The sequence below is a fragment of the Mobula hypostoma genome, chromosome 3, assembly GCF_963921235.1.
Source record: "Mobula hypostoma chromosome 3, sMobHyp1.1, whole genome shotgun sequence".
Lineage (NCBI taxonomy): Eukaryota > Metazoa > Chordata > Chondrichthyes > Myliobatiformes > Myliobatidae > Mobula > Mobula hypostoma.
Window position 1 is genome coordinate 143,835,768 of NC_086099.1, and position 22,753 is coordinate 143,858,520.

The 22,753-nt window shown below is 41.6% G+C and overlaps 2 protein-coding genes across 4 annotated transcripts in view; one reads left to right on the forward strand and one right to left on the reverse strand.

Annotated features, from left to right (window-relative positions):
- Positions 1 to 958: 958 nt before the first annotated feature.
- On the forward strand, positions 959 to 11,420 carry rpa3 (replication protein A3). The gene is made up of 4 exons (XM_063043809.1): positions 959 to 1,120; positions 1,727 to 1,801; positions 7,261 to 7,369; positions 11,201 to 11,420. Exons 1-4 carry the CDS (start codon positions 1,022 to 1,024, stop codon positions 11,281 to 11,283), a joined length of 366 nt encoding a protein of 121 aa, XP_062899879.1. The 5' UTR covers positions 959 to 1,021; the 3' UTR covers positions 11,284 to 11,420.
- A 137-nt stretch (positions 11,421 to 11,557) lies between these two features.
- Positions 11,558 to 22,753, reverse strand: part of mios (missing oocyte, meiosis regulator, homolog (Drosophila)) — a 47,891-nt gene continuing 36,695 nt past the window's right edge. For all 3 annotated transcript variants that reach the window (XM_063043807.1, XM_063043808.1, XM_063043806.1), the window contains exons 10-11: positions 21,718 to 21,847; positions 11,558 to 12,606 (exon numbers count right to left, since the gene is read on the reverse strand). In XM_063043807.1, coding sequence (XP_062899877.1) covers positions 12,516 to 12,606; positions 21,718 to 21,847 — 221 coding nt within the window. In that variant the 3' untranslated portion in view covers positions 11,558 to 12,515. The remainder of the gene's footprint in view (positions 12,607 to 21,717; positions 21,848 to 22,753) is intronic.

Below are 22,753 nucleotides of genomic sequence, written 5' to 3' on the forward strand. Positions count from 1 at the left end.
TATTTCACCTTGACATCATCAAACAAAACCTGTTCAAGAAGGGTATTAGGGATAATCGTCAGAATTATAGACCAGTGATTCTTAAGTCAGTAGTGGGCGAACTTTTGGCGAGGATTCTTACAGAGTGGATATACAAGCCTAGTCTTATTAGGGATAGTCATCATGACTTAGTAAAGGGTAGGTCCTGCTTCACATGCCTAATTGAGTTTTTTTAAAGAGGTGTCAACCAATTGAGGTAGAGTGGTGGATATGGTGTACAAGGCATTTGACGAGGTTTTGCATGGTTTGGCTCATCCAGAAAGGATTTTAAAGGACACTATAAGAACTCTCTTTAAATTTCCTTAGAAATTTTATTAGACCTTAGAAATTAGGTCTCCTTAGAAGCCTCTTGCTGAGTAGGGTGCACAATTTGAGAAACAGACATGGTGGATAATATGGCCCAGAGTCAAGAAATGGTTGAGTACAATCAATCCTTTCGTGTTAGTGGTCAGTACTCATATGCAGGCCAAGATCGCCAACTGAATGGGATTTTTGAGACTCCTTCTCAAGTTTGACTGTGCTCAGAATCTAATCAGCATTCTGAATCTGCTAGTATAGGATGCCATACAAGCCATGATTTCACCAAAAGATCAACCATTTAGAAAACCCAGTTACTGGGGTAAAACAAAGCACTTGTTATCAGGACTGCACCTCATATCCAACACTTTCCCGTTGGAGTTGAGTTATTCTACAGGACACCAGAGACCGCTCAACTTTCATCTTCTGCACCTGAAACACACGGTGATCGATGTATAGTACACAAATGAGACTTCCATGCGTGCACATTTCGAGACCGGTATCTAAATTGGTGTCACACATTACTTGACCCTTACGATCTTTGCCATCAGTTTATGTAAATTCACAGCCCGGAACTACTGTAGCAGGGTTTGTCGTGTCAGGATTATATTTGGCGGTGCACACAAGACGGAAGACTTTTGAGTCGGTAGGAGTTCCGCGCCGACTGGAAGCGCGCGAAACGGGAATGGCGGATGTTCTGGAGGGTCCACGGCCGAGGATCAATGCGGGGATGATGCCCGAATTTACGGGCAGAGCTGTATGTCTGGTGGGCCGTGTGTTAAAGGTAGGTAGAGTGGAATGTGCCCTCAACCCGCCTCGCTGGGCGTCTGCAATACTTCCCCCACCTAACGACTACCGGCGTCCGCAATATCACCCCCCTACCTCCACCTCCTGGGTATCCGCAGCCTTAATCTAAATTGCAATGTAACATTGTGGGCATGTGGCCAAGTGGTTAAGGCATTCAACTAGCGATCTGAAAGTCGTGAGTTCGAACCCCAGCCAAGGCAGCGTGTTGTGTCTTTGAGCAAGGTACTAAATCACACATTGCTCTGCGACGACACTGGTGCCAAGCTGTATGGGTCCTAATGCCCTTCCTTTGGACAACATCGGTGTCGTGGAGAGGGGAGATTTGCAGCATAGGCAACTGCCAGTCTTCCATACAACCTTGCCCAGGCATGCACCCTGGAGAGTGAAGACTTTCCCGGCGCGGATCCATGGTCTCGCAAGACTAACGGATGCCTTTATTTTTAATGTAACATTTCAGAATTGATGAAACAAAATACATCGGATAATTATCCCAGTTCATAGTTGTGATCTGAAAGGAGTGCTGTCTTGACTGTTTTCTAGTGTAAATGTTGAAACGTGTTTCCTTGTGTTGATTATACTACAGATTCATCCCACTGGGACCTCATTTATTGTTTCAGATGGAGATGGGAAAAATGTAACAGTGGAAATGACTGATCCAGTAAGTAGATTTTAAAGTTAAATAGATAGGATCTATTGCATGTACATTAAACTTAGGTACAATGCCTTGGTATCGTCTTTGATTTCAGTTTTTTATTCTGATGAAAATTACTACAGAATAGTGACACCACGTTGGCTACATTCCTTATTGGGAAAATGGTTAGGCAAGTTAGCGTTTATGAGGGGAAATTGCAACTGTTAAAAAAAGAGGGAAAGGAAGCTTAACAACTGCAAGATGATCAGTATAATGATGATCAGAGATTAAGGGAGCTAGGGCTTTACTATTTGGAGAGAAGGAGGATGAGAGAAGACATGATAGAGGTGTACAAGATAATAAGAGGAATAGATAGAGTGGATAGCCAGTGCCTCTTCCCCAGGGCACCACTGCTCAATACAAGAGGACATGGCTTTAAGGTAAGGGGTGGGAAGTTCAAGGGGGATATTAGAGGAAGGTTTTTTACTCAAAGAGTGGTTGGTGCGTGGAATGCACTGCCTGAGTCAGTGTTGGAGGCAGATACACAAGTGAAGTTTAAGAGACTACTAGACAGGTATATGGAGGAATTTAAGGTGGGGGCTTATATGGGAGGCAGGGTTTGAGGGTCGGCACAACATTGTGGGCCGAAGGGCCTGTACTGTGCTGTACTATTCTATGTTCTATAACTTCAATGAACTGATGATGCATAGCACTTGGAATCAGTTGGTCTAAATAGATATACTTTATTGATTCCGAGGGAAATTGGGTTTCTGGATGTCTCTGATGGCTTGCATGACATTCTGAAGTGGGAGGGTGATCAGCCAGATGTCGTGGTGCGCATCGGTACCAATGACATAGCAAGGAAGAGTGAGGAGGTCCTGGAGAGTGAGTATAGAGAGCTTGGTAGGAAGTTGAAAAGCAGGACCTCAAGGGTGGTAATCTCAAGATTGTTACCTGTGCTACGTGCCAGTGATGGTAGGAATAGGATGCTCTGGAGGATGAACAAGTGGCTGAGGATCTAGTGTAGGGGGTAGGGTTTCAGATTTCAGGATCATTGGGACCTCTTCTGGGGCAGGTGGGACCTGTACAAGAGAGACGGGTTACACTTGAACTACAGGGGGACCAATATCCTTTCAGGGAGGTTTGTTAGTGCTATTGGGGAGGCTTTAAACTAGATTTGCAGGGGGATGGGAACCAGAGTGCCAGAGCTGACAGTGTGGCTGGGGTGAAAATAAATGATCTTAAAAGTTCAAGCAAATCCGCTAATAGGTTGTGAGTGGAGGTAAAAATCTTCTGAGGTGTATATATTTCAATGCTAGGAGTATTGCGGGGAAGACAGATGAGTTGAGGGCATGGATTGACACGTGGAATTATGACATTATAGCAATTAATGAAACTTGGCTACAGGAGGGGCAGGACTGGCAGCTTAATATTCCAGGGTTCCGATGTTTCAGATGTGATCGAGGCAGAGGAATGAAAGGTGGGGGAGTAGCATTGCTTGTTAGGGAAAATGTTACAGCAGTGCTCAGGCAGGACAGATTAGAGGGCTTGTCTACTGAGTCCTTATGGGTGGAGCTGAGAAACAGGACAGGTATGGCCACATTAGTGGGATTGTATTACAGACCACCCAATAGTCAACGAGACTTGGAAGAGCAAATCTGCAGAGAGATAGCAGACAACTGCAGGAAACATAAAGTTGTGGTGGTAGGGGATTTTAATTTTCCATATATTGATTGGGACTCCCATACTGTTAGGGGTCTAGATGGTTTAGAGTTTGTAAAATGTGTTCAGGAAAGTTTTCTAAATCAATATATAGAGGGACCTACTAGAGGGGATGCAATATTGGATCTCCTGTTAGGAAACAAGTTAGGAGAAGTGACGGAAGTCTGTGTAGGGGAGCACTTTGGTTCCAGTGATCATAACACCATTAGTTTGAACTTGATCATGGACAAGGATAGGTCTGGTCCTAGGGTTGAGGTTCTGAACTAAGAAGGCCAAATTTGAAGAAATGAGAAAGGATCTAAAAAGCGTGGATTGGGACAGGTTGTTCTCTGGCAAAGATGTGATCGGTAGGTGGGAAGCCTTCAAAGGAGATATTTTGAGAGTGCAGAGTTTGTATGTTCCTGTCAGGATTAAAGGCAAAGTGAATAGGAATAAGGAACCTTGGTTCTCAAGGGATATTGCAACTCTGATAAAGAAGAAGAGGGAGTTGTATGACATGTATGGGAAACGGAGTAAATCAGGTGCTTGAGGAGTACAAGAAGTGCAAGAAAATACTTAAGAAAGAAATCAGGAGGGCTAAAAGAAGACATGAGGTTGCCTTGGCAGTCAAAGTGAAGGATAATCCAAAGAGCTTTTACAGGTATATTAACAGCAAAAGGATTGTAAGGGACAAAATTGGTCCTCTTGAAGATCAGAGTGGTCGGCTATGTGCGGAACCAAAGGAACTGGGAGAGATCTTAAATAGGTTTTTTGCGTCTGTATTTACTAAGGAGACTGGCATGAAGTCTGTGGAATTAAGGGAAACAAGTAGTGAGATCATGGAAACTGTACAGATTGAAAAGGAGGAGGTGCTTGCTGTCTTGAGGAAAATTAAAGTGGATAAATCCCCGGGACCTGACAGGGTGTTCCCTCGGACCTTGAAGGAGACTAGTGTTGAAATTGCGTGGGCCCTGGCAGAAATATTTAAAATGTCACTGTCTACGGGTGAGGTGCCGGAGGATTGGAGAGTGGCTCATGTTGTTCCGTTGTTTAAAAAAGGATCGAAAAGTAATCCGGGAAATTATAGGCTGGTAAATTTAACATTGGTAGTAGGTAAGTTATTGGAGGGAGTACTAACAGACAGAATCTACAAGCATTTGGATAGACAGGGACTTATTAGGGAGAGTCAACATGGCTTTGTGCGTGGTAGGTCATGTTTGACCAATCTATTGGAGTTTTTCGAGGAGGTTACCAGGAAAGTGGATGAAAGGAAGGCAGTGGATATTGTCTACATGGACTTCAGTAGGGCCTTTGACAAGGTCCCACATGGGAGGTTAGTTAGAAAAATTCAGTCGCTAGGTATACATGGAGAGGTGGTAAATTGCATTAGACATTGGCTCAATGGAAGAAGCCAAAGAGTGGTAGCAGAGAATTGCTTCTCCGAGTGGAGGCCTGTGACTAGTGGTGTGCCACAGGGATCAGTGCTGGGTCCATTGTTATTTGTCATCTATATCAATGATCTGGATGATAATGTGGTAAATTGGATCAGCAAATTTGCTGATGATACAAAGATTGGAGGTGTAGTAGACAGTGAGGAAGGTTTTCAGACCCTGCAGAGGGACTTGGACCAGCTGGAAAAATGGGCTGAAAAATGGCAGATGGAGTTTAATACAGACGAGTGTGAGGTATTGCATGTTGGAAGGACAAACCAAGGTAGAACATACAGGGTTAATGGTAAGGCACTGAGGAGTGCAGTAGGACAGAGGGATCTGGGAATACAGATACAGAATTCCCTAAAAGTGGTGTCACAGGTAGATAGGGTCGTAAAGAGAGCTTTTAGTACATTGGCCTTTATTAATCAAAGTATTGAGTATAAGAGCTGGAATGTTATGATGAGGTTGTATAAGGCATTGGTGACGCCGAATCTGGAGAATTGTGTTCAGTTTTGGTCACCAAATTACAGGAAGGATATAAATAAGGTTGAAAGAGTGCAGAGAAGGTTTACAAGGATGTTGCCAGGACTTGAGAAACTCCGTTACAGAGAAAGGTTGAATAGGTTAGGACTTTATTCCCTGGAGTATAGAAGAATGAGGGGAGATTTGATAGAGGTATATAAAATTATGATGGGTATAGATAGAGTGAATGCAAGCAGGCTTTTTCCACTGAGGCAAGGGGAGAAAAAAACCAGAGGACATGGGTTAAGGGTGAGGGGGGAAAAGTTTAAAAGGAACATTAGGGGGGGCTTCTTCACACAGAGAGTGGTGGGAGTATGGAATGAGCTGCCAGATGAGGTGGTAAATGCGGGTTCTTTTTTAACATTTAAGAATAAATTGGACAGGTACATGGTTGGGAGGTGTATGGAGGGATATGGTCCGTGTGCAGCTCAGTGGGACTAGGCAGAAAATGGTTCGGCACAGCCAAGAAGGGCCAAAAGGCCTGTTTCTGTGCTGTAGTTTCTATGGATTTCGTTACAGCCGCACCAACCAAGAATAGAGCATAAGTATAGCAATACAAAAAGCACAATCAAACAACAAAATGCAAACTATGCCAGATGGAAATAAGTCCAGGACCAGCCTATTGGCTCAGGGTGTCTGACCCTCCATGGGAGGAGCTGCAAAGTTCGATGGCCACAGGCAGGGACAACCTCCCATGACGTCCAGTGTTGTATCTCGGTGGAATATGGCCTGGGTCCAACAGCAAAAAGTTCAATATCTGGTCTACAAACACGTTCCTCAATTCCTCCGGAATTGCACCAGCCGTTGTTAACCAGAACAGTAAACACCCAACTCCTTTACGCTTACCGCTCTCAGTGTACTTCCGGTCAGCCCGAACGGTCTGGAAGCTGTCCACGGAAAAAATTTGATCAGGTATGTCCTCATGCAGCCCTGTTCCAGTGAAACACATCACTGCACTCCCGAAATGTTCTCTGACGCCTGGCTAGCACCGTGAACTCGTCCATTTTATTACCCACTGAACTCCTCTTCTCCATAAGTCTCGGTTGTCTCGACCCAGTCCTCTTTCCTCGCCTTTGTGATCCCCCTCTGCATCCATCTGTGTGTTTTCCTCCAGATTTCAGCAGGGGTGTCCGCCGCTCTGCTCGCAAACCGGCCGGCATAAGCTCAGGCAGCTGGTCCCTGGAATAAACAATGCGACCATGCTTCTGCCCCGCTAATGAGACGTGTCAGAATGTAACTATTTCCAGCGCTACAACTCTGGCTCCAGGTCTATTAAACAGTTAAAATAAGTGTATAAGTAACAGCCTTTTTATTCTTGATGTAATAGAAAATAAAAAACTTTTGAGACTAGAGAAGACATATAAAGAGATAGGAACTTTTTATATAGACATATTTGTATTGTGTGTTGCTGACTAGTGCTGATACACAATCATGTTTCGATCTATGAATTAAAAAAAACACATTATTCTTAACAAATAAAAGTATTAAATCAGAAGGTAATTGCCCTTTCTCAAAATAAAATTCACATACCACAAAATTAAGCTCTTGCAAATCTTCAGGTGAGATAAATTATTTTGTTCTGTATAGAGATTTTTCAGACTGTTATTAAATTATGTGTTGATGAAATGTACAATGGTTGAGTTATATATTCTTGAAACATTACCTGCATATTGGTTCCAAATTGTAATCATTTTCTATGTATGCATGGGTGAATTAGAGTGCAACAAAATCCTACTCTTTAGCATTTATTTTCAAATAGTATTAATTTAGTGATTAAAATAAACCATAAAATGAATATAATGAAGTGTGCTTTAACATGCTTTAACCTAGCTTGATGAAGAGTTGAGTGGAGTAATCGAAGTGGTTGGAAGAGTCACACAGAAAGCCTCTATTAAAGCTGCATATTACACTCCTTTCAGAGAAGATAAGAACAGTTTTGGTATGTAGTATAACATGAATTTGTTTTAAGCGCCTTTCCCCCTTAGAAAGTTAACAGTTAATCTATTTATACATTTGTAATTGATTTTTGTCATCTAAGTTTATCATATTTGGTCAAGCTGAGAAAATCAGAATTATTCAGTGAATCATATTTTTCAGTAATCAGCATTAATTCTTCACTTTATTAGAATGCTTTTCTACCAAATCTATCTTTATTGCCTCTAATCTTGGTTCTTTACATCTTGGCTAAGTTCCTTTATCCCTCCCTTTTTATAAAAACAGAATGCCTCCATTTTGTTCTTTCTTAGATTTATATTTAGCATTTTCCAGTATTTTTACTTTCTGCCTGTACTGATCCTTTCAGTTTGGGAAATTAAGAAATTTATTTCTTTTTACCTTGAAATTTTAACATCTTCAGACTTTGCCTAATCATGTCCCAATCAAACCAATAGCTAGTGCTTTGCTACCAGAAACAATGTAAGCCCAAGTAAAAACAATTAAACTTCTGTCTTCGTACAGTGCAATCTTGAAGACACAATATTATATTTCAAATTATGAACCTTTCCTATTTAAGACTGGCCAGTTCTGATGTAAGATCATTACTTCTGTGTTGTGTAGTTTGATTATAAGAATTCTTACAGCCTCAGTGATTGCTGCCAGTTAATGATTGCTTGCTTGCTTGCTCCAGATGACTTGGAAATTGTTTGTTGTTCAATTTATAGTCTGAAGGACTGAAGGGCTTTTGGCTGACTCTGCCCATTCAAGTAAACCCCACTATCAACACTTATTCAATGGCCTCAATGTGGAGAATACTTGTTAAATGTTATGACTATCTACACCTCCAGCTTGCGTGGGCAGTAGAATCACATAATACATACATTCACAAAGTGCTGATTTTATTGTGCACTTTTGTGAAGAATTGATCTGATAGTAAGAAAGTGCATATAGATTTTAAGCCTTTTTATTTAGTTTTAATATTCTTCTGTACTGTGCAAAAACACTAGTCACATACATATACATAGCTCGGGTGCCTAATACTTCTGCATAGTTTGTTGTAATTTCATGTATTGCTCTCGAAGGAAAAAAAATTATGACGAGTGATGATAAACCCTATTCTGATGTGGGTCTCTATTGTCAACTGAGGGTGGGACTGGTTGGGAGAAGGGGAAGGCAGAGGGGAGGGAGCAGGAAGTGTCAGAGAAAAATTCTGTAATGTTCAATAAACCAACTGTTTGGAATCAGATGACCTTGCCGGGTGTTTTAGGCCCCCCCCCCCCTCAAATCACCACCACCTGGCCCACACCCCTGCTGGCCAATTTAGAAACTCATTCTCTGCACCACGTTGACAATTTAAACAATCACAGTCTAGGTTCAAAAAAGTATGTGAACCTCTGGGGTAATGGCTTCTACAAAAGCTGTTTGAAGTCAGGTGTTCCGATCAATGAGATGAGATTGGAGGTGTGGGTTGTCGAGGTGCCCTGCCCTATAAAAAAAGGCACACAAAGTCGGGTTACTGACAGAGCCTGCTCTTTTCAAGAAAGATGCGTTTGGGTGCACAATGTCTCGACCAAAACAACTTTCAGAGTACCTCAGGATTGTAGAGATGCTGGAAGCTGGAAAAGGCTACAAAAGCATTGCTAATTACCCGAGTGTTCCATCAGTCCACAGTAAGAGAAATTTTCTACAAATGGAGGAAATTCAGTACTGTTGCTACTCTCCCTAGGAGTGGGCATCCTGCAAAGATCATACCAAGATCACAATGTGCAGTGCTGAGGGAGATGAGAAAAAACCCAAGGGTAACAGCAAAAGATCTGTAGAAATCTCTGGAACTTGCCAAAGTCTCTGTTCATGTGTCCACTATAAGAAAAACACAGAACAAGAATGTTGTTTGTGAGAGGATACCACAGAGGAAACCATTGCTCTCCAAAATAAAACATTGCTGCATGTTTGCAAAGTTGCAAAAGACCACCTGGATGTTCCACAATGCTTCTGGGATAATGTTACATGGACAGGTGAGACAAAAGTTGAACTTCTTAGCAGAAATGCACACCACTACATTTGGAGGGAAAAGGGCACTGCACACTAACACCTCATCCCAACTCTGAAGCACGGTGGAAGCAGCATTATAGTTTGGGGTTGCTTTGCTACCTCAGGCTCTGGGCAGCTTGCGATAGTTGAGCGAACAATGAATTCAAAATTGTAAAGACATTTTGCAGGGTAATGTCAAGGTAGAAGCCATCAACTGAAGTTTAATAGGTGTTGAATGATGCAACAAGACAATAATCCCAAACATTAAATCAACAACAAATGTTTGGTGGAGATTACTGGTACTAACTGAGGTTCAACCAGTTATTAAATAAAGGGGGTTCACATTATTTCCAGCCTGTGGACTGTGAATGATTAAACAATGTGCTCAATAAGGACATGAAAAATAAAATTGTGCGTTATTAGTTTAGGCAGATTGTTTGTCTATTTTGACTTAGATGAAGATCAGACCACATTTTTAAAACCAGGTAATTGCAAAGGGTTCAAACTTTCTTGCAACTGTGTGTAGATCTACCACTATTGATGCATTTACGGCTGATAGAGATGACAATAATGCAGAGCTTTATACTATAGTTTTATGGCATTGTACATACATAATTGTATTTACCTTTGTGAAATACTTAAGATTCCTTACGTGATATGGTAGAAAGACAAATGAAAGGTATTAGACTGAGGGATACACTACAGAATGTTGAAATGCTACTACACAGCACAGATTTTTTTGTTATCACCACTACATATTCCTTCTGTACTAAACTTTTTTAAAAAGTATAGGTTGACCTTCTATAATCCGGCACCATTGGGACCTGAGGAGTGCCGGATTAGTGAAAATGCCAAATTACAGAAGGATCACATTAAGCAATAGCTAACCGCCTGATCATACCTTTAAAATATCAAAGGATTCAAAGGTTCATTTAATGTCAGAGAAATGTATACAAAATACATCCTGAAATGCTTTTTCTTCACAACCATCTACGAAAACAGAGGAGTGCCCCAAAGAATGAACAACAGTTAGATGTTAGAACCCCTAAATTCCCCTCCCTCCTGTGTGTAAAGCGGCAGCGAGCAACAATCCCCCCTCCCAACTGGCAAAAAAAATAAAGCGCATCCACTACCAGCGTGAGCTAAGCGATAGCAAAGACACAGACTTGCAGTTCCCCGCCTCACCGCCCAGGGATTCGGCGCTGGGCTCCTCCCTCTTCACTCACAGTCACTGAAAGAATCCTCATTAGTTTCTTTTCCTCCGCTTAGTAATATGCTTAAATTCAGCGGGTGACCACATCTGATCTGAGGTCGTAGGCAGAAGAGAACGGAGCGCCAAAAGGCAGTGCGTGACTGCTGGCAGGCGCGTGAGAAGGCAGACAGACCCAGTGTGCACCAGCTCCCCAGCTGCTGGCAGGTGAGACAGGTGGATGTGCCTCATGCAAACGATATTAATAAATACAGGAATTGCCTGTCTGCGCTTACAAGAGCGCGCCAACACATGAACAAACCTAGTGCAACCAAAACAATTGTGCTGCAGATTAGTACGGTGGCCCGGAAAATTTGAAATTATAGTTGCACAGAAAATTTGAAATCAGTGCGGACGATCGAAGGAACCAGATTGCAGGTAGTCGGATTAGAGAAGGTCAGCCTGTAGTTAATTTTATATTGCCTGAAAAAGTTTTAATTACCTGATCAAAATTTGTTGAAAAATCACTGTGGTTCTTTGACTTTTATCTGTGTTCTTTTCAATGAGATGCACTTGTCTGGCCTCCACTAAACCTTACAACTATTGCTGTTTCAGATCTTGGTCTCTACAATGAAGCACTGTGCATTTTGCATGAATTCTCACAGTATTATCCATTTGGGGTTACAGGCAACATGTGATTTTTCAGTATTTCACTAAGACAGAAGAGTTTGTTACTACTATGATTAATTCATTACTGGACTTCAATTTCAGAATTTAAAAACTTAAATGAAAAGCTGTAATGTAAAAGTTATTTTAATTAAAGTGCTGTAAAGTTGCTTGTTTCTTTATCTGTATTTCTTGATTTATTAATTCTGTATCATAGACTATAGGTACACTGCCTTCACATTTACATTGTGGAATAAAAGCTTCAGTCATTCTAGTGATGTCAGGTTTGAATGTGGTATTTTTTTGCCTATCCAATGTAAAGTACATCTAGGTTATTAACTTGTTGACTTTTGCAGTGGTCCTTCGTAACAATGTTTGCTTTCCTTCCTTTCCATTTCCGTTCCCATATCCCACAAACTCAGATGCCCACTTCATAGCCATTATGGCACACTTGATAAGTTTACCCTTTATTTACAAATCAGTAAAACAACGTAAAATAGAACTCCTTTGGCTTTTAGATGCAAAAAAAATTAGAAGCATTACTATAAATTGTAAATGCAGTATTTTAAAAAATTATGCAATGTCTTGCCTCTTCTATAATTTTTAAATACAATGTAATTTGCACAATAATGTAGTTTAGAAGGAAACAAAGGCCACATTAAATTTCACTTGTTTAATCACATCACAACACAGTTGCCTAAATTATTGCTTCAGTAACAGACTATATTACCCATTTATATTTACATGGAAATTAAACAATGTGCTCAACTTAATTTTATGAATATAGTGACTTGTATGCTACATTCTTTATAATATGCCAGAAAGGGAAAATATCTAATGAAATTTAAACAATTGTGGGGTGACCAAGGCATTTTAAGTGCAGATATTCTGTGTAATTGAATTTGGGGTTATTGTAATTTTCCATGCAAGGAAATCATGGAAATCCCACTAATCTTTTGGTTAATTCCATGTTATTTTGATTTTTCTACTGGGTTAATTTTAACTTACATGAATCCATGCATTATTACAAAAGCATTGCATCCACACAGTGGTTCCATTTCTAGTGGCAAGTTTGTGCACCATAGAGGTCTGCTCCCTAGTGGAATAATAAAGCCATCCCAGAACACAAAGTCATTCAGATACTAGAACTGCCAAATTGATGGAACCATTTGTTGTTTTTCTACTATCTTGAACTATATGCCTCCTCAGTCAGACTGCATACACAGATTTTGAAGGAAGCAGACACAGATGGATGTCTTTTGCTTTAGGATGTTTCTGCTGGAATTAAATTTCCTGTCGTATCCAATTGCATACATTTACAGTTGCATGCAGAGACTGGGCATTCATGATGATCCCTGTAGAGAAAAAATAAAAGTAACATCAGTATGAAAAATTATAGCCAGGAAGAAAAACTATGCACAAAACTGCAAAGACCATCATATTAAATAGCAAGTCCAGTTGCTGCATTTTAAAGCTATTCCAAAATCCATCACCCCAATCTGTAAAAGTCAGATTGTATTACAAGGTGTATTGAAAATGTCAAATGACAAGAATAAAAAAAAATGGTCAAGCCTGGTTATCTTCAGGTTCAGGGAAAGAAAGTACTGCATTGACTTATTTCAGAACATCATTCCAATGCTAATCTTATTGCAGAACCTAGCAATACAAGAACATTTTATCCATTACTTATTCTAATGATAGAGGGGCAGGTAGTGTTGAGAAAACAGTTTGCAGGAGAAAGAGCAAAGATGTGGCAGATGGAATACAGTGTAGGGAAGTGTATGGTCATGCATTTTAGTAGAAGGAATAAAGACTATTTCTAAGCACAGCAAATTCAGAAACTGACATAAAGAGACATTGCAGGATTCCCTAGGTTAATTTGCAGTTTGAGTTGGTAGTGAGGAAGGCAAATGTAATGTTAGCATTCATTTCAAGAGGTCTAGAGTACAAGAGCAAGGTTGTATTGCAGAGACTTTTAAGGCATTGGTCAGACTGCACTATTGTGAGCAGTTTTAAGCTCCTTATCTAAAAGGTGTGCTTGCATTGGAGGCTATCCAGAAGAGTTTCACAAGAGTGATCCTGGGAATTAATGTACGAGAAGCATTTAGAAGAATGAGGGGATCTCATTGAAACCTACCAAATATTGAAAGGGTTAAATAGAGTGAAAAAGAAGAGGATGTTTCCTTGTCTTCTAGAGGTGCTAGAACCAGAGGGTACAGCCTCAGAATGGAAGGATGCCCATTTAGCACAGACACAGAATTCCTTCAGCTAGAGTGGTGAATCTGGAATTCATTGCCACAGATGGCTGTGAAGGCCAAGTCATTGGGTATATGCAAATCAAAGACTGATAGTCCTTGATTAATAAGGACATCAGAGGTTATGGGGAGGAGGCATGTGAATGGGGTTGGGAGGGATAATAAATCAGCTATAATGGAATGACAGACCAGACTCAATGGGCCAAATGGCCTAATTCTGCTCTTTTGGCTCATGGTATCACAACCTCCTTCCCATTCCAACCAATTTGTTCCCTTAAATTTTAAAGCCAGCTACAAGTAGTTTTCAGTTCTTTCAAAATTTTGTATGCTCTTTTTAAAAAACAATATTTCTTACGTCTTTGCTGACAACAATTTGCTTGTTATTCAATCTAAAAAGATCACATTACATATCCCTATCTTCATGATATAGAGAACTGTTAGGCAGGACTTGTTTTCATCATGGTGCAGTGTCACAGCACTACAGCTCAGAAACCTATTTGCTTCTTCTGCCTAGTCCCATCAACCTACACCGACTATAGCCCTCCATCCCCCCCCCCCATCCATGTACTTACCCAGTTTCTCTCATGTTGAAATCAAACCAGCACCCACCACTTCTGCTGGCAGCTCATTCCATACTCTCACTACCCTCTGAGTGAAGATTCCCTGCTGTTCCTCTTGTGACATCTAGTTGTCGATTCACCCAATCTAATGAAAAAAGCTTGCTTACATTTACCCTATGTATACCACTCAATTTGGTATAACTCCATCAAATCTCCCCTCATTCACCTACTCTCCAGAGACTAAAATCCTAACCTATTCAATGTTCCCCTTTCACTCAGATCCTTAAGTCCCAGCAACATCCTTGTATATTTTCTTTGTACTCTTTCAATCTTGACTGATATCTTCCCTCGAGATAGTGACCAGAACCACAAACCATACTCCAAATATTCCTAGATCCCTCTGTTCTACTGTACTCCTCAGTACCGTACCATTCACTGTACAAGTCCTACCCTGGTTTGTATTCCTACTAAAGTGCAACATCTCACATCTACATTAAATTCCATCTGTCATTTTTCAGCCCATTTTGCCAGCTGGTGCAGATCTCCTGGCATGCCTTTCTCTGTCCACTACACCCCCAATCTTGGCGTCATCCGCAAATTTGCTGATCCAATTTACCATATCATCCAGATCATTGACAATCGACCCAACACCAATCTCTGCAGCACACCAGTCAGAGACAACCATCTACTACCACTTCTCTCATGAAGACAATGTCGAATCCAATTTACTACCTCATCTCGAATGCCAAGTACCTGAACTTTCTTGACCAGCCTTCAATGTGGGACCTTGTCAAAGGCCTTGCTAAAGTCCATGTAGAAAACATCCACTGCCTTTCCTTTATCAACTTTCCTGGTAACTTCCTCGAAAAACAAGATTGGTACCACACAAAGCCATGTTAACTATCCCTAATTATGCTTTTTTATACAAATATTTATATACCCAGTCCTTTAGAATACCTTCCAATAATTTACCCACTGATGATATCAGGCCCATCAAACTATAATTTCCTTGGCTCATTCTTACAGCCTTTCTAAGGAACTACCAAAATGGCACCTGGGAACCACTGTGATGCTCTGTGGGCCACGTACAATACTTACAAATATACCTCTTTTGAATTACTACAGTCTGCAACGTGTAATTTCCTGAAAAGCAATGTTCTTTTAAATCTATTTAAGTAACTACAGGTTTCACGATCTTCTGAAGGATTCAGCACCTTTAGAGGGAAGAGGGTTCATCTGGGCCATGTTCAAGGACTCATCTGTGGATCTGAATGAATATATCATGGTTGTCTTCCCCAATCAGAAGCCCTGGATGAACAATGAGATCCAGAATCTGCTGAGGGCCAGATCAGAGGCATTCCTGTCTGGCAACCAAGAAAGTACCACGAGATCCAGGTACTATCTCCAGAAATCCACCTCAGATGCAAAGTGACAATTCCAGACTAAACCTGAATCAATGAAAAATGACTGAAAGTTGTGGCAAGGCTTGAATGCTATTTCCTCTTACAAGCGAAATCAAGCAACAGGTGACAACAGGGTTTTGCTTCCTGATAAGCTCAATGCCTTCTATGCTCACTTTGACCATCAAAATAGAGGACCATCACAAACTTTCACAGCCCCCAACAACCCTGTGATTTCAGTCTCTGGTGAGACTGACGCAAAAGCATCCTTCAGGATGGTGTACTCATGGCAAGCATCCAGCCCAGATGGGGCAAATGGCTAAGTATTAAAGACCTGTGCTGATCAAATAGGTGGTGTGTTCAGAGAGATGATTAACTTGCTTTCGCAGTCCAAGGTACCCACCTGCTTCGCACAGGCTTCAATTACAACATGGTAACCAGCCTAAATTACTATCATCCAGCAGCAATTACAGCTGTGAAGTGTTTTGAGGTTGGTGATGAAACGGCAACTCTTGCCTAAGTAGTGATTTGGATCCGCTCCAATTTGCCTGCCGGCACAACAAATCCACAACAGATCCCATTTCATTGCTCTTCACTCAACCCTGGAACATCTAGAGAGCAAAGATGCATACATCAGGATGCTCTTTATCAACTAAAGCCTGCATTCAATACTATCAACCCCTCAAAACTAATAAATAAGCCTCAAGACCTCAGCCTCAATACCTGTGCAATTGGATCCTCCATTTCCTCACTTGCAACAACAACATCTCCACAATCTCCATTAGCACAGGTGCACCAAAAGGCTGTGTGCTTAGCACAGCTCCAATGCCACATTTAAGTTTGCTGATGACACCTCTGTCATACGGTGAATCAAAGGTGGTGATGATTCAGCACAGATGAGAGTCTGAAAATCTGGCTGAGTGTTGCCACAACCATCTCTTACTCAATGTCAGCAAGACCAACCAAGGAGCTGATAATAGACTTCAGGAGGAGGAAAGTGGAGGTCCATGAGTCAGTCCTCATCAAGGACTCAGAGGTGAAGAGGGTCAGTAACTCTAAATTCCATGGTGTTATCATTTCGAGGACCTGTACTGGGCCCAGCACACTAGTGCAAATGTGAAGAAAGTACAGCAAGGCCTCTACTTCCTGAGGAGTTTGCAAAGATACAGCATGACATCTAAAACTTTGCTGAACCTCTATAGGTGTGTGGTGGAGACTATATAGACTAGCTGCACCACAGCCTGGTACAGAAACACCAATGTCGTTGCAGAATTTTCTGTTCAAGTAGTAATTGATATGGGCCAGTCCATCATGAGTAATGCCCTCCCCATCACTGAGCACATAGAGCACCCATCATCAGGGACCCTCACTACCCAGGTCATATCTCTTCTCACTGCTGCCATCAGGAAGGTGATACAGGAGCCTCAGCACTCACACCACCAGGTTCAGGAACAGTTATTACACCTCAGCCATCAGGCTCTTGAACTAGAGGGTATAACTTCACTCACCCCACAAATAAACTGTTCCCACAACCTATGGACTCACTTTCAAGCATATAATTCCACATGCTGATCATTTTCGAAGATCATCTGCCTAACCTACAATAGTCATTGCACTGAAATAAGACAACTCAGACCAGGTTGCCCTTTTCAAGACCAGAGCCCAATTATCCAACAACCTGATGCCCTCCCTCCTACACCACCTCCTTAGTCACATGTTAAATTATTACTTTCCTATTTCTGACCTCTCTTGCACATGGCACGGGTAGCAATCCTAAAATCACAACCCTAGAGGTTCTGTCCTTTAACTTAGCACCTTAACTCCCTGAACTGAACTCACTTTGCAGGATCTTGTCTCCCTTCCTGCTTAGGTCATTGGTATAGATGCGGACCACAAGCTTTGGCTGCTCACCCACCCACTTAAGAATATTGCAGGGAGTCATCATCTGCTGCTTTATTAAAAATAGGGTTACATCTGTTCCTTTCGTAACCCCCCAAGATAAAGCAATCTATTTTCATACACAAGCACATACATAATATTCATTAACATGAGAAAATTTGCAGATGCCGGAAATCCAAGCAACACACAAAATGCTGGAGGAACTCAGCAGGCCAGGCAGCATCTCTGGAGAAAAGTAAACAGTCGGTTTCGGGCCGAGACCCTTCACCAGGACTAAAGTTAAGAATTTTTTTTAAAAATTGCTACACTGCTGTATTTCAAAATAAATGAAAGAAAGTATGATTTTTATTTTTGATTACCTGAAAGATCTCTCAGGTGATGGGTATACCCAAGGTAAGTACAAGGTGATGTTTTATGGGAAATTAAACCTGGGCAGGACTGGCACATAGAATGGCAGGGTCTAGGGGTACATATTACATAGTTCTCTGAAGGTGGTAAAATAGACAGCATGGCAAAGAAGCAGTATGGCATACTTACCTTCATTGGTTGGGGCATTGAAACATATCACCTCTTCCATCCTCCCTAAGATTTCTCCTTCTGCAGCCCTGTGTCTCTTACACCTATCAACTTCCCAGCTCTTTACTTCAATCCCACCCCCCTCACAGTTTCACTTATCACCTTGTGGTTCTTCCTTCCTCTCCCCCCACCCCCGCCACTTTCTTACTCTGACTCCATCTTTTTTTCCAGTCCTGATGAAGGGTCTTGGCCCGATACGTTGACTGTACTCTTTTCCATAGATGCTGCCTGGCACGCAATATTCATTGTTGGGGTTTTAAAGTATCAAGTCTGGTCTACAAAATAACCCATCACCATTCCTAACAAAAACATCTAATCGCCCTCTATTGACATCTAACACTACTGTTGCAGTAGCAAACTTTACAGCATCACAGGGAACAGAAACTGGTCCTCTGGCTCACTGGAACACCAACTATAAAGCTGCCATTTACAACAGTCCCACAAGGATCTTATTTTTTTCATCAGTTCTAAGGTTCCACCATTCACCTCCATACTTGGCAATTTTATCCTGGTGAATTACTGCACATTGTTAGCTCAGAAGCAAAACAGTTAAAAGATAAAGAATGCTAACTGCATATTACAGCAGAGATCAGGACTGAACCCAGGTCAATGTAGGTGAGGGCAATAGCTCTGTTACTGCAACACAAAATGCTGGAATCTATAGAGGGAACCCTTCATCAGTTATCAGCTCTGTTACACCATAATACCACTGAGAAGGACATGCAGCAGGCACAAGAAAACCAAGTAACACAAGATGCTGCCATGATTTAAGATGACATTTGTCCATTATCCCCAAGTTGATTCTGAAATCCATCATCCTGTTGTGGAAATACCTTTACTATACGAGCTGCAACAGCTCAAAAGTGATCCATCATCAACGTTAATAAAAAATTACAGAAAGGATCTTCTTGCCAATGATTCATTGAATTAAACTGCACGAAAACAGCTCCTGCAACCCACCTCATCTATCAAAATGCACTCATCTTATTTATCTGCATTTGGCCCATATCCCTATAAACCTTTCCTATTCGTATATCTGTCCAAGTGTCATCGAATGTTGCAGTTGAATCTGCCTCTGGTAGTTCGATCCACGTAAGCACTATGCTACGTATAAAAAGCTTGTGCCTTGTTACTCCACACACCCACTCTGTTCCCCCTTCCCATTACTCATGAAGAAGGATCTCAGCCCAAAACATCAGTTGTTTATTTGTAGCAACATACATAAAAGTTGCTGGTGAACGCAGCAGGCCAGGCAGCACCTCTAGGAAGAGGTACAGTCGACGTTTCAGGTCGAGACACTTCGTCAGGACTAACTGAAAGAAGAGCTAGTAAGAGATTTGAAAGTGGGAGGGGGAAGGGGAGATCCAAAATGATAGGAGAAGACAGGAGGGGGAGGAATGGAGCCAAGAGTTGGACAGGTGATTGGCAAAAGGGATATGAGAGGATCATGGGACAGGAGGCTCAGGGAGAAAGGGGGAGGGGGCAGAAACCCAGAGGATGGACAAGGGGTATAGTGAGAGGGACAGAGGGAGAAAAAGGAGAAAGAGAGAGAAAGAATGTGTGTATATAAATAAATAACGGATGGGGTACGAGGGGAGGTGGGGCATTAGCGGAAGTTTGAGAAGTCAATGTTCACACCATCAGGTTGGAGGCTACCCCGATGGAATATAAGGTGTTGTTCCTCCAACCTGAGTGTGGCTTCACCTTTACAGTAGAGGAGGCCATGGATAGACATATCAGAATGGGAATGGGACGTGGAATTAAAATGTGTGGCCACTGGGAGATCCTGCTTTCTCTAGCGAAATGCCCCACCACTAATGCCCCACCTCCCCCCATACCCCATCCGTTATTTATTTATATACACACACATTATTTTTCTCTCTCTCCTTTTTCTCCCTCTGTTCCTCTCACTATACCCCGTGCCCATCCTCTGGGCTTCCCCCCCCCTTTCTTTCTCCCTAGGCCTCCTGTCCTATGATCCTCTCATATCCTTTTTGCCAATCAACTGTCCAGCTCTTGGCTCCATCCCTCCCCCTCCTGTCTTCTCTTATCATTTCAGATCTCCCTCTCCTCCTCCCACTTTTAAATCTCTTACTAGCTCTTCCTTCAGTTAGTCCTGACGAAGGGTCTCGGCCCAAAACGTCAACTGTACCTCTTCCTAGAGATGCTGCCCGGCCTGCTGCGTTCACCAGCAACTTTGATGTGTGTTGCTTGAAATTCCAGCATCTGCAGATTTCCTCGTGTTTGAGCTGTTTATTTGTTTCCATAGATGCTGCTGACCTGCTGAATTCCTCCAGCATTGTGTGTGTAGTGCTTTGGATTTCCAGCATCTGCAGAATTTCTTGCATTTACTCACGTCTATTTGTGTTTCATCTCACTTTGTTCACCTTTCCTATGCCCTTGCACACTCAACTCCATCATTTCTCCCACCTATAATCTACCAGTTTCCATTTCGGTCCCCCTCCTCTCACCCACCCACACCTGGTTAGTTTTCAATCCCCTTTTATGTTAATATGCATTACCTACCAACTTCAATCTCACTTCTCCCCATCATGTCCGTGGACTAGCTATGTTACTGCTATACACAAGCCTGATGCAAGATGCCATCAGAAAAGGAATGGGTACTGGAGGAGATTTGAAGTGCAATAGAGAGAGCAGTCCCTTTCAAATACCAAAAGGAGAGAAAACATTTCTGATAGTACCATCACTTTGCAGATGTTGGAATCAATGATCCAATAGGAATGTGGAACCTGGTGAAGGTCAATGACCCTATCTTGTTCTGGTTGACAGAATGATGGAATGGGAGCAGAAATGCAGGAAATATAACAGACACAACTCAGACTTGTCAACTACAGAGGAGGTGAAGTAATCTGAAAAGCAATGGTGTGGAAAGTATTGTCTTTGGAACAAAAGTGACAAGGAAGAATCAAAGATGGACAGTGTGAAAATTAAAATGGAAATTTGCATCAAAGGCAATGAAACATTCTAGTTCTGTATGAAAGGAGGAGCACAAATGCAGATACCTGTACCATGGAAGGAGATGGAGAAGGCCTAGACTTGGACCAGAAGCAGGAGTGTTTCACATATCTCAAATAGAAACAGGCATAGTATGGACATGAGAAATGAGTGGAGTTGGAGAGGTTTACCAGTCCAATACCTGGAATGGGTGAGTCATCTTTGAGGAAAGGTTGGAAAGGCTAAGCTTGTATTCTCTGAAGTTTAGAAGAATGAAAAGGATTTTGATTGAATAATGTAAGATACTGAGGTCTTGACAGGATGGATAAGGACAGACAAGAATCTAGAAGCAGGAGACAATTAAAAAAAAACAAAGGGTCACCCATTTAAGACAGATGACAATATTTTGTTCAAAGGATGATGGAAGCAGAGTTTTTGGATATTTTTCAGGCAAACAACTGGAGGTATTTTGGAGGATGTTCATATTACCAGGATGGAGATATTTGCAGCCTTTCACTGCAATAAGGTTGATATTGCACCTTGATAAGCAAAAAGGTGAAAGAATTCCACAGGAAATGCTGAGTAGTGGTTACAAACAAATCAGCTACCATCTTATTAAACGGCACAGGATTGAGGGGCCAAGAGGCCTCGTTCTGCTAATTCATACGTGTATGTTTATAATAATCCTAAATAACTACCTGATTAATTTTCATATGACATGGTTAGCTTTATATACTTAGTTTATGTACTTAGTTATATACGAGTACTAACTGCCCACTGTACCTGAGCAAGCAACAGCGACATAGGTTTCAGATACTTACCTAAACCAACTGAGCATATGACCAGCATGGCCTCCATGACGACAGTTTTGGCACCAAGTAAACCAGTTATTGAACTGAGCCAATTTTTTGTCTTTGCTGAGATCAACCTTCTCATCAGACTTTCCGGTTCCTATTCCAACAAAGAAATTCTAAGCATTAATATTAAAACGGCTATTCTTCCATGTTGCTCTTATCCCGACTTTGTTATAGGAATTCTTACTTTATTGACTTGGTTACCTTCAGAGACAATAAATAAATAAATAAATAACCAACCACTGAATGAGTGCCTAGTCCTTATGAGATTGTTTATATGTTACTTCGGATGGTGAGAGACACAAGAGACTCTGATCAAGAAAAGGGAAGCATATGCTGGGTTTAGGAGTCAGGCTTGAGCAAATCCCCTGATTATAAAAAGATTAAGTATACTCTTGGAGGGAAATCAGGAGGGCAAAGACAGATAATCTGGCAGGGATGGTTAAAGAAAATCCCAAGAGGTTCTACAACTATATTAAGAGTGAAAGGTTGGCTAGCGGGAGAGTGGATTCCCTTGGAACCAGCTATGTCTTGAGCCACAGGAGATGGATGGGACTTCTAACAAATATTTCTCCTCTGTTTACTGAGGAGAAAATCCATGGTTACTCAAGAGATGAGGGGAACAACTGGAAATATTTTGGAGGATGTACCAGGATAGAGATTCTTGCAGTTTTTCGCTACAATAAAGTGGATAAATCTCCAGGACCTGACCAAGTCCATCCTCAAACTTTATGGGAGTGGAGAGAAAATTGTGGAAGTCCTTGTGTAAATACTTGCTTCAACGTTAGTCACTGATGAAACCCCCAACGACCAAGGCAGCTAGTGTCATTCCCTTGTTTAAAGGTAGCAAGGACAAGCCAAGGAATACAAGTCGGTCAGCCTGACATCAGTAGTAGTAAAGTTACTGGCGGGAATTCTGAGAGAAAGCATCTACCACCGTTTAGATAAGACAGAAGTCTGATTAGGAGTCATCATGACTTTATGCATGGGAAGTAGTGCTTGA

What these genes read in the sequence shown, in the direction of transcription:
- rpa3 (XM_063043809.1), top strand. Translation starts at nt 1,022, where the DNA reads ATGGCGGATGTTCTGGAGGGTCCACGGCCGAGGATCAATGCGGGGATG. An exon ending in TGGTGGGCCGTGTGTTAAAG is followed by an intron (nt 1,121 to 1,726) that starts GTAGGTAGAGTG and finishes ATTATACTACAG; the next exon opens with ATTCATCCCACTGGGACCTC. An exon ending in AGAAGATAAGAACAGTTTTG is followed by an intron (nt 7,370 to 11,200) that starts GTATGTAGTATA and finishes TTGCTGTTTCAG; the next exon opens with ATCTTGGTCTCTACAATGAA.